Here is a 15,818-nt window from a genome sequence, read left to right as displayed (position 1 = left end):
CTGACTTTGAGGAAGCAAGGGGCATTTTGCGAAGACTCATGTGGCTAGAAACAGAGGCCCTGTGTCTGATAGCCTGCAAGGTAATGAATGTTGTCAACAACCATGTGAGCTTGGAAGTGGATCCTTCCTCACTGAGCCTCAGATGAGACCACAGCTCTGGCTACAGCTTCATTGCAGCCTTGTGAGATTCTAAGCAGAGAACCCTGCTAAATCACTGCCAGACATTTGACATGCAGAGACTACGAGATAGTAATAATGTGTCTTGTTTTAAGCTGCCAAGTTCTGGTATTATTGTTATACAGCAATAAGTAACTAAGACAGATTTTTATTCATGCAAATAATTATTACATTATTTTGAAGGGAAAAGGGTTTTTACAAAGTTTTGGATTCTTTAAATTCTACAGAAACAAGAGCTTACTGCTTTACTGATGGTCCTGTTGAAAACATTTCTCAAAGGCAAAGCAGGTAGTTTTTATCATTGTGTGGAATAACAGCTGATGCTGAATATACTGGTCTCATAGTTCCCCCTCAAAATTTAAGAGCTTTCAGGCCTCGTGTTAGGAATATTTATCAATGAAGATTCAACCTACAGCATTTTTTATTGTGGTAAAAAACATAACATAAAATCTACCATCTTAACTGTTTCAAGTATATAGTTCAGTAGTGTTAATTACACTCACATTGTTGTGAAACAGATCTCCGGAACTTTTTCATCTTGTAAAACCAAAACTCTATACCTATTAAACAACTTCTCTTTTCCCCTCCTCTTCGTCCCAAGTAACCACCATTCTACTTTGTTTTTATGAATTTGACCACTTCAGATACCTCATATATGTGGGTTCATACAGTATTTGTCTTTTTGTGATTGTCTTACTTCACTCAGCATAATGTCCTCAAAATTCATCCACGTTGTAGCATGTGACAGGATTTCCTTCCTTTTTAAGGTTGAATACAGCTTTTTAATGTTTTTTGTTATGAAATGTTTCAAGTATAATGAAAAGCATTAAAAAATCTTTGAGGGGCCGACACAGTGGCGCAGCAGTTAAGTGCGCACATTCTGCTTCTCGGCGGCCCGGGGTTCGCCGGTTTGGATCCCGGGTGAGGACATGACACCACTTATCAAAAACCATGCTGTGGTAGGCATCCCACGTATAAAGTAGAGGAAGATGGGCATGGATGTTAGCTCAGGGCCAGTCTTCCTCAGCAAAAAGAGGAGGATTGGCAGTAGTTAGCTCAGGGCTAATCTTCCTCAAAAAAAAATTTTTTTTATAGTAAGAAATGCTAATTATAAACCAACTGAAGCTTTCTTTGACTTAGGAATATATGAAGTGGGATAATAGGGCATTTTGAGTAAGCACATATTAGTAGACAAAACAAGTGATTTATTTTGCCCATTTCCTGGTTGGTAGTTCCAGAACAGCGTTTGGCAGACATGACAAAAATGTAAAATATCTGAAATATACATTATCATCTATATTTAATTAAAAATTAATTCACACTATTTCCACATAGTAACTGCTAAATCAATGATAAAATAGATACCTCTTTATAATGAAATAAAAATATGGTTAAACATAACACAGAAGGAAGATAATATTTTACACAAAGATAATATTTTTATAATAAGCATATGGGGAGTTATGAAGTATTAGGTTTCATTCCTGTTGTTAACTTATACAAATGCAAAATAAAGGTGAGAAAGAATAACCGTTTTGAAATACCACTTCTTATCATACTTTAAAAACATATCTAGCATAAAGTCAAAATGATCTGATAAATCAATGACTTGTCATTTAGCATTCCCAACTATAAATTTTATTGCACTTATGGCTATAGTAATTTCACTGAGCAAGTGTAGAAGAGAATTCTGCAAGCTCTTCTCTCTTTTCTACTTTTCTCTCATTCCAACTCATTCCATTCTTCCCTTACTATATTTCTTTCCTTTCCAAACAGATCCATAGAGAATTTTTTCTGGAGGAATTAAATCACTTCCCAGGATTAATTTAGAAATGCACAGATTCAATAAAAAATAATGTTAAAAGATGAACTTTAAATATTTTAGAAGACAAAGAACCCAAATGTGAAATCCTATAACTAATTTCATTTAGTTTATTGGATCAATTTATTTTTATTTTGACTTTCTATTTTAGTGTCTATTCTAATACAACATATTTATGCAGATTTAGCACATAGATCATCACTAAGCTGAAGGAATAAAGTCAACTGTTGCCTTATATTGAATGCTATGTAATTTTATAGGTTAGATTAGATGGAGAGTCCAATTCTCATAAAAATTTTTTACAGTTTGTTGTTGTTGTTGTTTGAGGAAGATTAGGCCCGAGCTAACCTCTGTACCAGTCTTCCTCTACTTTGTATGCTGGCTGCCTCCACAGCATGGCTGATAAGTGGAGTAGGTCCGCACCCAGGATCGAACACAGACTGCCAAAGCGAAGTGTGTGGAACTTTAACCACTTGGCTGTGGGGCTGGCCCCCTCTTACAGTTTTTTAAATGGTCTGCATAGAATTTTTAGAAATTATTTCAACCATGTCTTAAAACACTTGGTTCATGATTATACTGGCTAACTAAAGTATATTCTTTAAAAATAAAATATGTTATTTGGCAGGCAGCTGGCTACCTGGACATTGATGGTTTTTATGTAAAGAAATAATGCAAGAGATTTTCTAAGGTGGGCTCTCCTCTCCAAGCTTTTACTCTTTGAAAAATGCATGAGTACTTTCCTTTGGAAATCATGTAGTCTACATGTATTTTATAAAAATCACAGAATGTAGGAACATGGACAATCTGAGAACATCAGAAACCACGATGTTTGACATCATATGGTTTAAAATAGTTCATTATACAAAGCTTCTCGCAGATTTCCTATAGATTGCTCAATATTCTAATTGTCTTTGTTGTCTTCTTTCAATGACAGCCCTTCAAACAACTGTGTTCATTAACTGCCCAGTAGATGAATAACTACAGTAGGTATTTGGAGAGACTATAGTTATAAAGGGACACAATATTATACTGCAAGGCCTTCAAGGTCTTTATAATCTATTATCAGGCAGTGATAGGAAGGATGTAATAAATATTACTTTCCTTGGCACAGAGGACACTGGAACACATTCCGTTTCCTTAGTGTCTGTGTGTATCAATGTAATGGAAATAAGAGAAGTAGCAGAAACTGTGGAATAAAGAGCTGTGGAACAGAGATTGCTTGAGTGAGTTCTGAACATAATTTTGGGAGAAAGATGGTTTCTGGTTGGGAAAAATGGCAGGCATGTGGCTTGAGCCAACAGGATGATGGGCAGTTGCCTGAACATGGAGCCATTGGGTATAGGTTCTGAAAGCATACGATTGGAAGTTTGAATCTGATATTTGAAAAACCACTATAGCAGGGATATGATTAAAGTTATACTTCAGGAGACTGTTTTTTGTGGCTATGATTAAGATAAATTGGATGAGGAAGAGGGTATGGGAGAGGAAGCTGGTACAACGGTGGGTATTAAAAGCAATTAAGACCTGGACTTAGGCTACACCAACACAATTACATTGAAATTTTCAGATGACCCTCAGGGGGCTATGTGAGTCCATTCAACTTAACATCCAAATGTTGTATTTAAAAATCCTTAGGGAAAAGATTTCTGAACATTTTGCTTGTTGTCATAGATACTTCAAGACTGAAAGAAGAAAAAAAAATAATTCAAAGGGAACACGAGATGGCAGCAGTTATACCATATACAGAGAAATATTGAGGAAAGAAAAACATTCGAAATTATTTTTAAAAGAAAAAATATGTAGCACTTTATTCTTTATGTGCTGTATTCCTTTTCAGTTCAGAGATTACTCAGTCATTGGTTTCATGCCTCACAGCACATCTGAGGTTCATTCTGACTATAGTAAAAATCCTACTTCATTACATGTGATTATTTCCTAAAATAAAGCTGTTGCTGTTTTCTGCAGATTACTGTTCCTCTGTGTTATCTGAGGCAGAAGAGTTCTGGATGGTGCAAATTCGTTTTAAATGTTCCAGCATTGCTTTTTCATCCTCTTCTAGTCTTTCATCCTTCCTCAGTTCCCACCTAAAAGAAAAATTACATTTTAGTGTTTTTTTAACTTCCAAACTACTGTCAACACTCAGTTATTCAAGGCTTGAGTATGTGTAGTCGCTGGTTTATTGAGGCGTGTGTTTCTCCTTGTTTATTCTTGTGCTGACTGCCTCTCGAGCAACACAATTCACTGGCACTGCTCCTGCAGAGCGGGCCAGGAGAATGGGAGAGGAAGGTAGTGCAAGCCAGCTCCACTCCAGGATAAAGTTTTAAAGTATTGTTTTAAATGAGGTTTCTGTATTTCTAGATTATAAAAATTCATAAGGCTTATTAGGATACTGTTGTTGTAAGTGCCCTTGAGTCGATTCCAATTGACTCTTGACGACCCTGGGTACAGCAGAGCAGAGCCCTGCCCAGTCTTTCTGTGCCATCCTCTCGCTTTCCGGGCATTGTGATATGCTCCACTGCTAGTCATAGGGTTTTTGGGGCCAATTTTTTCAGAACTGGGTTGCCAGGTCCTTCTTCCTGGTTTGTCTTAGTCTAGAAGCTGCGCTGAAACCTGTCTACCATCGGTGGCACTGATGGTATGTGACACACGGGTGGCGTAGATTTCAGCATCCGAAAAACATGCAGCTGCCACAGTTTGACAACCAACACACCAGTGGTGTGGGTCCCTGACCAGGAAGCAAACCCAGGCTGAGGTAGGAAAGTGTCGAATATTAACCAGTGGACCACCTATCTAGATATACGTGCATATAAATAAAATCTAGAATTAGCAAGTAATATGCAGATAATTTTCATAGTATTTTTCCCTCACTGGTCAACATAGCAGTGGCTTTCAGTTGCAGACAGGTTTGCCAGGAAGACTTTAGCAGCAAGAAGAATATCAAGCTAAATCGAATATACCTTAAAGACAGATCAGTCCATTCCCAGAAATAAGATCAGATTTGAAGTAATCAAGTTATATCACCCAAGAAAAGTAGCCAATTGTTAAGCAAGGTTCCATATAGCATTTGCTTAAGGAAAAGAGTCAACACTTTCTAATTCTGGGTGATTGGGAGATATAGAACAAAATGTTAGAATATGGAACTATATATGTATATAATCTTGCAAAGTCAATATTATCACAATAACCCAAGTACAGTTAATCCTTTCTTCTCTTCTTCGTCTCTCAAATGTGCCACCTCCCCAGACTGGTCCAGCACTCCAACAGGGAATTGTCTGCATAGATTTCCTCTCTTTTCCTCACTCCTATTTCTGCCAACCCCTAAGCCATCCACCCTGATACGCTGTCACAAAAGGATTTTAAAACCAATGTTGATACATCCTAAAAAACCCTCTGTTGTAAGGGCTTCAAGGGGATAGGATTTCTAACCACAAACAAGTAGCTGTTCGCTGAACGTCTTCCAGAAGCCCCCTATTTCATTATAGTCAGAACTCCTGGATAACAAACAGCCTGTCAGACATGAGGAAAGCATACCAAGTTTGGGGTGAGATTTTTCTGGTTTTGTTTGAGCGCTGAAAAGAAAGCACGGGCACTGCATTTCCTTAGAAGCCTGCTAGTAGGATCCTGGTTCCCACACAGCTTTCCTTGTTGGAGCACTGTGTTCAACATGCCCCGGCCAGCCCGGGGAGGTGGCATGTATAACACAAGAGGGAAGAGAAGAGTGGAGAATTAGGGGAGACCATCTGAGAGATTAGACCTGGGTTTAATTTACATTTCTTCTTCAGCTGCTGCCTTGGATTCAACTCATTTCCTAGCACCAACCTTGGCTGGATCTAAAAACTACTATTTTGGGCCATCTGAGTTTCTCCATACGTTCCCATGTGGTCAGAGTTAGGTCATTGGTTATACAGGTTTTAATGACAACTTGAAGGATAGAGATTTTTCACCACCATGCTGTTCAAAGCAATGTCATAAGGGGCAATACTCCTAAAATCAGTATTTTGGGTTTTAAAAGTTAGCCTATGAAGTTACCTTATACTGCTTTCATGGAATTTTAAAGATAAAACACTGACACCCACCATTTTATATAGTTAAACTTAGGCATCATATTAATTTGCATGTCAAATTGAACTCCTTCCAAGCAGGAAAATAAACATTGGAAAATGCTTATATAGCACTAACTATGGGTTAAGCATTGTTTTAAACACTTGATAGATTACTCTTTAAATCCTTGCTACAAAATGTTATTATTCCCATTCTATAAAGGAGTAAACTGAGGCCAGAATGTTAATGTTACTTGTCCAGGTATCTTTGGATTAAATTCAGAGAGTCAGGCTCTGGAGTCTGGGCTTGTAAATGCAACACCAACCATGGTTTTAAAACCATTTTACAGGTGTCATTAATTACTGTTAAAAATAATTTAAATATTTCATTTCCTGAAAAACGTTACCTGAATTGGTCTAGATATTGATAAAAAGAACTTTCTAAAATTCATATAAATATTCTTAAGGAAATCCAAACATGAAAAATTAGGTTTGCCTTTTTTCTCCCACAAAAAGGTGTTAATACATACTGTACTGAGTAAATGAATCATTTTATGAATGTATATCAAGAGAACAAAATATGCAATGTGCACTTAAATATTTTGATCATTGTCTCTACTTGTGAAAATTGAAAGCACACACTATCTGCTTCATTAAAAAATCTGTGTAATTAATATAATTTAAATGAATTGTATACTTAATAGAATCTAAGATAAGGATTTTTGAAGCTTCATGACAATTATAGGCACTTCACAGTATAGTCGAGCTGTTAGTAATTAAGGATATTAGGCAAAGTTATTTACCTACCACAAACTTCTTATATTTGCTTTGTGCTTATTAACAAGAAATCATTTCATTAGACAATAAGAAATTACGCAAAGATAGGAGAAAAAATATTAGAACCACATTTTCCCTAACAATTTTATTTTTATTGAATAAATGCATTAGGGACTTGAAATGTGTATTTTTCACAAATGTTGTCATATTTCATATCTATAGGTTCTTAAGAGAAGTTTCTCTCTAATTCCATCATAGAGTTTTGGGCTTTGTTAACACAGTATAAAAACAAATCAATTCTATCAAAAAACTATTGGAAGAGAAAATAATCTATCACTTGGTAGAACACAATTGACTGGGCAATCTGTTTAAAATGTTTATCCCTAGTTTCTTCTAATATATTTAAAATCTGTAGTAGAAGCATGTCCCTACAGAAACCAAAAAATTTTGGAACCAGCATATTCTAGTTTTCCCTAAAAAACATTATGAATTGATATTTTTGTCTTTCCTGACTTTGGGAGCCTACTCTTTCATTATTGCTAAACTCCCGCCCTGTCTACTGTAGAAAAAGCTGCCACCTGACCACCCCTCCAGCTGGTGGCAGTGGGTATGTTGTGTCATAGACACTGATGAGCAGCAAAATCCCACGAGACCCCAGTGATCTGTACCATAATCTTAACTATCTTCTTGAATCTGCTCCATCTGTATGGCTTCTGGGTGGGGGAGCTTGGCCTACCCTTGACTAGAGGTCCCTTTACCTATCCAAACACAACAGGGACCCTAAAACCTGGGCTGAGATGCTCGAACAGAACCAGCAGTCACAACTTTGCTCACCACCACTGCTCAGATTGACTTGGGGGTTCTCAGCCTTGGTAGGTCTTCGTGGATTTACACATACACTCAGACCTGGACCAGAGGTATCTGCCTGCTCCTTTGTATGTTATAGGAATGTTAGCTAATATTTTACATGTACCAGACCATGGGCAAAGAGCTTTCTCTTTCCGCTCACCTCAGTGAACAGTGGTGGGTTTGGGTATCTAAAATGAGATTTGAGGGGTACAAAATAAAAACAGTCATTGGTCAGTGAGTAACTATTCCAGTGATCAGTTTGATAGACTTTTATTTTGGGGGGCTTTGTGGATAGCTGTGTGTCTGAGCCAACCAGGAGAGCCACGCTTGGGGAGTGGTTAAGCATAAAGTATGCCCTTGGTAGTGGGGTCTAGATTGTCACAGAAGCAAGCCCTGGGGCACTCTTACTGCAGGAAAGAGCAACCAACACCAGACAGATGAGGAGTGTGAGAAGTTCTCAGAGGCATTTACTATGCCCTCTGCTAGGAGAAAACATCTAAAATCTGTGAACTCAGCAGTATCCTGAATAAGAGTGCAGGAATCACTCTGCCTTTGGGTTGAAGCCACATTCTCTTCTTAGTTGAGTCACCTCAGGCAAGTTTCTTAATCTCTCTGAGCCTCAGGGTTCTCATCTATAAAATGGGGTCAGAATGTTTTGCTTGGAACATGGCCATGCTCATTTATTTATGAACAGCCTATGACTGATTTCACTCTATAATGCAGAGTTTAGTAGCTGTGACTGAGACCGACTAAGAACATATGCCCCACAAACCCTAAACTTTTTACCAATTAGACTTTTACAGAGAATGTTTGCCTATCGCTACTCTAGTGCTGCTCTAGAACCGTGGTTCTTAACTGGGGTGACACTGCCTCCCAATGGGGAAATGTGGAGAGTATTTTTTGGTTGATACTGTTTAGAGAGTGCTTACAGGACCCAGGGAACAGAGATGGTAACTATCTTTAATATGCAACAATACCAAACAATGAAGAGTTGTCTTCTCAAAATGTCAATAGCATCCCTGCTAGGAATGTTCTCTAGAATCTCCAAAATAATGTTGAAGCGTCCCTATCTAATTTGCAATTTTAATTGAAATGGCTTTAGTGTTTCACTGCTTAGAATATTATTTGCTGAAGAGTGGGGATTTAGAAGCCAGGTGCTGGATTTGAATCTCTTATAAGGTGTGTGGCCTTGGGCAAGCCAGATAAACTATGCCTCAGTTTCCTTACCTATAAAATGGGAATAATAATTGCCTGCTTCATAGAGTTGTAGTGAGGATGAAACGACTAAGTACTATATATAAAACACATAAAATAGTGCATGGTTCATAGCAAACACTCAATGAGTGATAACTAATATTATTATTATCATTATTATTTGGAATATTGGTTCAGGTTGCAGATAGCCGAAAACCTGACTGTGGTTGCTTAAACAAACAGGGGGTTATTTTTCTCACATTACAAGAAATCCAGAGGTGAGTGACTGCAGCTGTGTTAAATAGCTTGACAACAGCAGGACTGATGTCTCTGGTTCTCTTGTCCTTTACTTCATGGTTCCAAGATGGTTGTTGCAGCTTCAGCACCTTGTCCTTGTTTTTAGGCAGGAAAAAAGAGGAAGGGGCACACCAGTTGCACTGGTCCCATTTTATCAGGGAAATAAAATCTTCTCCAGATTCATGCTAGCAGACACTGGAACCATACTGTCTAGGTCTGAATCCTGACTCTGCCTATTACTAGCTGTGAGATATTGGGCAAGTTTTATAACCTCTCTGTGCCTCAGTTTTCTCAACTGCAAAATAAGGGATGCTAAGGGTATACATCTTAACCGTTATTGTAAAGAGTAAGTGAGCTATGAATTCATAAAATGTTGCCATTATTTTATAAGACTCTACTTGTATCAAGTGGCTTCCCCAGAGCTTCTACCTTGATGCTGCTTCTCCTGCCCTGTGCCCTTCACATGGTTTTATCTGACAAATTCTCTTTCTTAGAAACATGTGGGTAAAATGAAGTTGCTGAGTGGTTCCACTCAGTGGTCAGTTACACATTTCTAGGATCATGTTGTCATTCCCTCTTCTCTTTCACGGAGAGACGTTTTATGCTGCCTCACTCTGTTCAGCCTAGCACGGCCAAAGCTGTTTCTGTTTTCTTACAATCCCATTGTTGTATTTTTCAAATACAATCTGTAATGATGGCATTCGATCATATTATTGGCAGTTCTCCTGAAACACCGATAAAACACTTGGAGATAAAAATACGACTTGAAATAAGCCTCCTGATTTAGTGTTATTATTAAACATTTATGTAGTACTTTATGTTTGCAAAGTGCTTTACAATTATTTATTAGTTAATTGTACTGTTAAACAACATTAACCATCTGGCCAAATTAATGATTTCAAATTGTCCTACCAGTTGGTAGCTGAGGAGTGGAAAGTGAAGTCATACTGGATTTTATGCTCCTCGAACAAACCTTTTTGTCCTGTCCTTCACTGCTCCTCTGCACAACATGGTGCAAGCTCCCTCCTTCAAAGGGACGTTCAACTCAGGGGAAAAGGAGGTCTCTTCTCTTCTTCCTGTGCTCCTGTAAACGTGGGCTTTCCTCAGGATTAGTCCTAGGCCATCTTCTCTTCGCCCCTGGAGAGCCCCACATCTACTCTCGTGGATTCAGCTGTTGTCTCCATATCTGTAATGCGTCTGTCTCCCAAACTCTAATTCAGTATCCTTAAACTTCATTTTTGTCCCAAGTTCTCTAAACCCAACTTTATGATGGTCATTTTCACTCCTGCTTCGATTATATTCATCATTCATACATATATTTGTTCATACATATATATTTAAATTATTCAAACTCACCATTACCTGCACACGCAGTGACGGAAGGTCTGACTTTACAAAGCACTTTATGCCTCCACTCCCGATCTTGTCCACACAGTCAGTCACCAGTTCAGGGAGAACTTACTCTGCAATCATTTCTCACATTCATCGCCCTGCCATCAGTCCACATTTCAGGTGCTGTGATATTGTGATTTATAATAAGAAATGCATATTTGATCTTTATCGCAGTTTCTGGCACAGAGCTCCTAAAACTCTTGGAATGTCCTGTGATGAGAGCTATAAGGTGTCTTTTGTTATGTTAATAAGGTGACTTTTGGAAAGCACCTCAGGTTGGGGGCTGGTTACCAGTGGAGCCAACCATGTGATCAGAGGGCTGAAACTTTCATTCTCACCCTCTACCTGGGGGAGGGACAGAGGCTGGAGATTGTGTTCAGTCACCAACGGCCAATGAATTAATCAATCATTCTTATGTACTGAAGCCTCCATAAATACCCAAAATGACAGGGTTCAGAGAGTTTCTGCGTTGGTGAGCAAGTGGAGATTTGGGGAGAGTGACATGCTGGGAGAGGGCATGGAAGCTCTGTCCTGTCCCCATACCTTGCCCTATGCATCTCTTCCATCTGGCTGTTACTGAGTTATATTCTTCTGTAATAAACCAGTAACCTAGTAAGTAAAATGTTTCTTTGAGCTCTGTTGAGCTGCTCTAGCAAATTAATTGAACTCAAGGAGGGGGTCAATGGAACCTCCAATGTATAGCCAGGTTGGTTAGAAGCACAAGTGACAACTTGGACTTGAGATTGGCATCTGAAGTGAGGGCACAGTCTTGTGGGACTGAGCCTTCAACCTGTGGGATCTGATGCCATCCACAGGTAGATAGTCTCAGAATTGAGTTGAATTGTAGGACACCCAGCTGGTGTCAGAGAATTGCTTGGTGGTGTGGGAAGAACCCCCTCCTACATTGAAATTGTGTGCAGAATGACGGGTGCTCATGATTTCATTGCCTGAACAGTGCATACAAGTGAGCTCAAGCCTCACACCACTGCTAGACCAAACCTGCAATGACTGTCCTGCCTAGAGAGTTTATAGTCTTAATGTTCTAGCTTGGTAGTAATTCTGTTTAGCTACCACTATCTGTCCTCAGGGAGAAAATTATTTTCCTTATTGTCTTCTGCCTTATGTTTTCCCGTGTTTGCATGTCTGCTTTTGCTATTCCACTCACCTGAAATGCCTTTCCATATCCTTGAAACCAGCTCATTTTTCAGACTCAGTCCACACTCCACATCTTTTACGAAGTCCTTCCCAACTACTTAACCCTGATATGGTTGCCCTTCTCCTTTGAGTCCTATAGTACCTAATATCAGCACTATTTTGCTCAATTAACCACATATTGCTTTGTTCCATCTCCCCTATTGCGTTCTTGAGCTGTTATTTGATGATTACATTGTTTTTTAAATTTTTCACATGTAGTATTTTTTCATCTATACTTGCAGTTCCTTGAGGAAGACTTTTAATTATCTATAGCTTTTATTCCAAATATTTTATTTGAAAGAACATATTTCAAGTAATAAATAACATAGTGCTTTGTATACTATACTCTGTACACTTTAAGGACTCACAAAATATCTGTTGATAGGGATGTGTTAGAAACTTAAGCATAACTATGTTATTCTTAGGTGGATTGAAGAAACAATAACCTTTAACCACCAGTATCACAATGGGTAGTAGCTGGTATTTCATAAAGGTATTGTTAAATTGTTATTTGTATGAATAATAACAGCAAAGGTCCTTAGAGCCTTAAAATTAGTCTCCTTGTCCTTAGTTTCTACATCATTAGTTGATTCGTACAGTCTTAAATTCAATGATCATACCAAAAGATAACAACAACTTCCTGCAAGTTCATTCATTTACTAACCATCCCCACATCGTTTTTAAGAATGAGATGATAGCATAAGGAAAATAAGATATTCAGTAACTTCATGTTATTTGATACTAGACTAGTATTTTTGACCAATGTAAAAAGTTTTAAAACAAGCTTTGGTTACCAAAGTACTTTTTTTAGGTCATAGTCTACACTGGAATGTAGACACCATGATTTATCCCAATAACCTTTTCCTTACTCTGACTTTCTGTACCACTTATACTGAAGTATGTAACTTCATTCCATTGGTCTCATTTGGATCTCTGGTTGTTGATCGCCTTGCTTCTCTCATTAGTTTAGAAGCCCCTCAAAAGTATACAATAGTATTGTAATAAAAGGGTTCCATCATTTTAGTTCTCATGAATTTATCACAGTTAATTCTTAGAAATTATAATTTTGCTTCAGTAAAGCAAAGCCATCAGTAAAACATAATCATTCACTTTTTCATTCTAGTTAATGTAATTAATTGAGAATAAATATTTAGGTTCTTAATTTTTAAAGGATGAGAATATACAACACTAACTAAGCAAACTTAAATCTGTTTTATGACCCAGAAGTCTCTAAGACTAGAACAGCTCTATAGACTATACCAGTTCTTAGGATATGGTGCTGTAGATATAGAAGAAATAGAAGACTGGCCCAAATTAGGAAAGACTCTCGGAAAACTCTGTCTCAATGAGTGGCAATGGTAGGAAATTAATCGTAGTGGACCCCTACATAAGACTGTTATAGGCTGGAATTAGAAGACCTTATAAGTTATCCTGCCTGTTAATAGGCTTTTAGTACATGGAACTTAGGTTTGAGAGATCTGCCTTCCTTTATGGTTTATTTGATAGCTATCTCAATTAGCCACATTTTAGAATAGTTTTACTGTAGATGATTAATTTGTCCATTCATCCAGCAAACATTAATTGAGAGTTGGCTAACTTCAAAACGTGGTGCTAGGTAAAGTAGAAGTGAAAGGAGCTGGGTATGGTCTTGTCCTCAGAGAGCTTATTCAGATTCACAGAGTTCATCATATGGGCTGGAGTGAGTAACAATTTTAAGTCCCATAAAGATTTTGTAGACTATTTCAGTTTAAGTATGACATGTCAGTGGTAAGATAAGGCACTAGTGCCATTTCCTTAGGCTTTATTTTAGCAGTTGTTCATGGGAAAGGCATAATTTAGGCATTTCTTCCTTGACTAGTGAAGCAATCTGAGGTTGCCTTAAGGAATAATTCATATCCTTTCTCACTCATTGGAAAGATAGCAACATTAATGACAGAAAAACACCCTGATTTTTTTTTTTTTAAAGATTTTATTTTTTCCTTTTTCTCCCCAAAGCCCCCCAGTACATAGTTGTATATTCTTCGTTGTGGGTCCCTCTAGTTGTGGCATGTGGGATGCTGCCTCAGCGTGGCTTGATGAGCAGTGCCATGTCCGCGCCCAGGATTCGAACCAACGAAACACTGGGCCGCTTGCAGCGGAGCGCGCGAACTTAACCACTCGGCCACGGGGCCAGCCCCCCCTGATTTTTTTTTTGAGTAGTGAAGTCACCATCAAATTCTATGGTAAATTGGAAACTATAGAATTTGATGTTTTTCTTCAAAGACATTTCTATGGGAAGATGATTCTGAGTAGCACTTGGTCCCAAAGGACAAACTTTAGGGAGAGGACAGATATAAGCCTCTCCTATGTTTGAGAATAACTTCATGAGTATTGTGATTCATGAATAGTTATGAGAAATCTATTATAAACCAGAAAATCAGCTTTGAATCTAATCACCTTGAATACAAATGACACCATATTTTAGTAGCTCTATCTCTTCATCCACATAAACTACAGGATTAGGGTGTTAGTCTCTTCCTTTGGCGACAGGTCTTTACAATACCATACTTAATAGACCAGACCTACCCTCTTTCTGCTACATTCTCCAAGTGATGCAAATCTACAACCACTTTTGCCTCGTGTTTTAAAACTTGAGTTTTAAGATATGGATATAGTTTCAGTTCAACTCCTTTAGCATACATTTAGTGGAAATGGAGAAATCAACATTATTCTTTTCATATAACCTAGACGATTTATTGCTTAGCTTTATCTTCTCTAAAATAGAATAATTTAAAATTTCCTTGTAGGTTGCAATTTTTAACACGTTGAAAGTTTTGCTTTTCTCTGAACTTTATGTTGAATCTCTACAGTAGTTATAGGGGTCCTCCATGGGAGTCACAAGGCCTTACACCGTTTTCCGTAGGCGCATTTGGGAATGGGAGGGTGGCAAAAATCCCACTTTGATAAGGGAGGAGAGAGAGCTTTACAAACCTATTTCTAACTTAATTTAGTTACTCCCTCAAGCTAATAAAGGTATGCTGGTTTGGGGAGAATTCAATAGGAAAAAGGAAAGCATTAAGGAAATTCATTCACAAAAAAAGGTCAAAAACAGTTAAGAATATCATTTATCTGTACTGCTTTATTTTCAAATTTACAGATAGATTGTGATTTTGTTTTAAATATTATTGAGGTTTCCATGAAATGTAAAGCACATTCAACTGTTATAGAAGACTATAAATGGCAGTTACATCTTTGTCTTTGGAAGTTATACAACATGGGCTTTTCTTAAAATAAGCAAAGTGAGTTATTCCAACTCCCCACAAATTATTTTGACCTAATTGAACACTTTAATATCCAGAAAATAAGGTTTATTTATTTTACAGAAACACATCACAATTTCTTAATATAATATTAAGAATCCCTAGAACTCAATTTTATAACATAACATATATAGAAATAAATATTATAGAAAGAAATGGAATAGATAGAAATGTATATTTAAAATATTTAGAGGTAAATACAGTTATGTCTATGAAAATCGATACTCAAAACTATTAAGTATCAACACTTGCCATCAGGAATGAGCAGTTTGGTTGCTTGCTTCAACCAAGAGTTGGTTATATGATTATGATAACCAGCTACCTATGCATTTCAGCCAGCCATTTCTGCAAGAATTCAAATGAATGTTCTTTTGTAAGGTAGTTGATTTCTTCTGCGACTCCTAATGCAGTAAAAGGAATCTTTCCAAGCTCAGGAACAAGCTGCAAAACCCTTAATTTGAATTTACAGCCTTTGGAGACAATCTGCGACACAATCTAACTATCCAAGCAATTTATTTTAATTAATATGATTTGTTCTATATATTTACATAGGAGAGTTATATACCAACAAATGGGACAACTCAGAATGCTTACAGTAACATTTTAAATAGTTATGGCTTAGGGAAAACATAAACGGAAGCATAGCCATCAGTAGTTATGGAGGCTGAACTTTCTGTTACCAGTAAGTCATCCATATCTCTACAGAGACTTCGTTTCTACCACTGGATTTTTAAAAATTGTAAGAGTTTAGATAGAAGGCCAAGGTCATGCTATTTG

At 37.5% G+C, this 15,818-nt stretch overlaps 1 protein-coding gene across 8 annotated transcripts in view; it reads right to left on the bottom strand.

Annotated features, from left to right (window-relative positions):
- Positions 1-305: 305 nt before the first annotated feature.
- KIAA0825 (KIAA0825 ortholog) overlaps positions 306-15,818 on the bottom strand; it is a 373,989-nt gene continuing 358,476 nt past the window's right edge. For 7 of the 8 annotated variants that reach the window (XM_070517755.1, XM_070517756.1, XM_070517754.1 and 4 more), the window contains one exon: positions 306-4,083. In XM_070517755.1, the coding sequence (XP_070373856.1) occupies positions 3,966-4,083 (118 nt within the window). In that variant the 3' untranslated portion in view covers positions 306-3,965. Of the gene's footprint in view, positions 4,084-10,553; positions 10,672-15,818 lie in introns of those variants that run through there. The other variant, XM_070517758.1, reaches the window with a different exon arrangement.

This window comes from Equus asinus, chromosome 9 (assembly GCF_041296235.1).
Source record: "Equus asinus isolate D_3611 breed Donkey chromosome 9, EquAss-T2T_v2, whole genome shotgun sequence".
In the NCBI taxonomy this organism is placed as follows: domain Eukaryota; kingdom Metazoa; phylum Chordata; class Mammalia; order Perissodactyla; family Equidae; genus Equus; species Equus asinus.
This window is presented reverse-complemented; position numbering and strand designations above follow the sequence as displayed.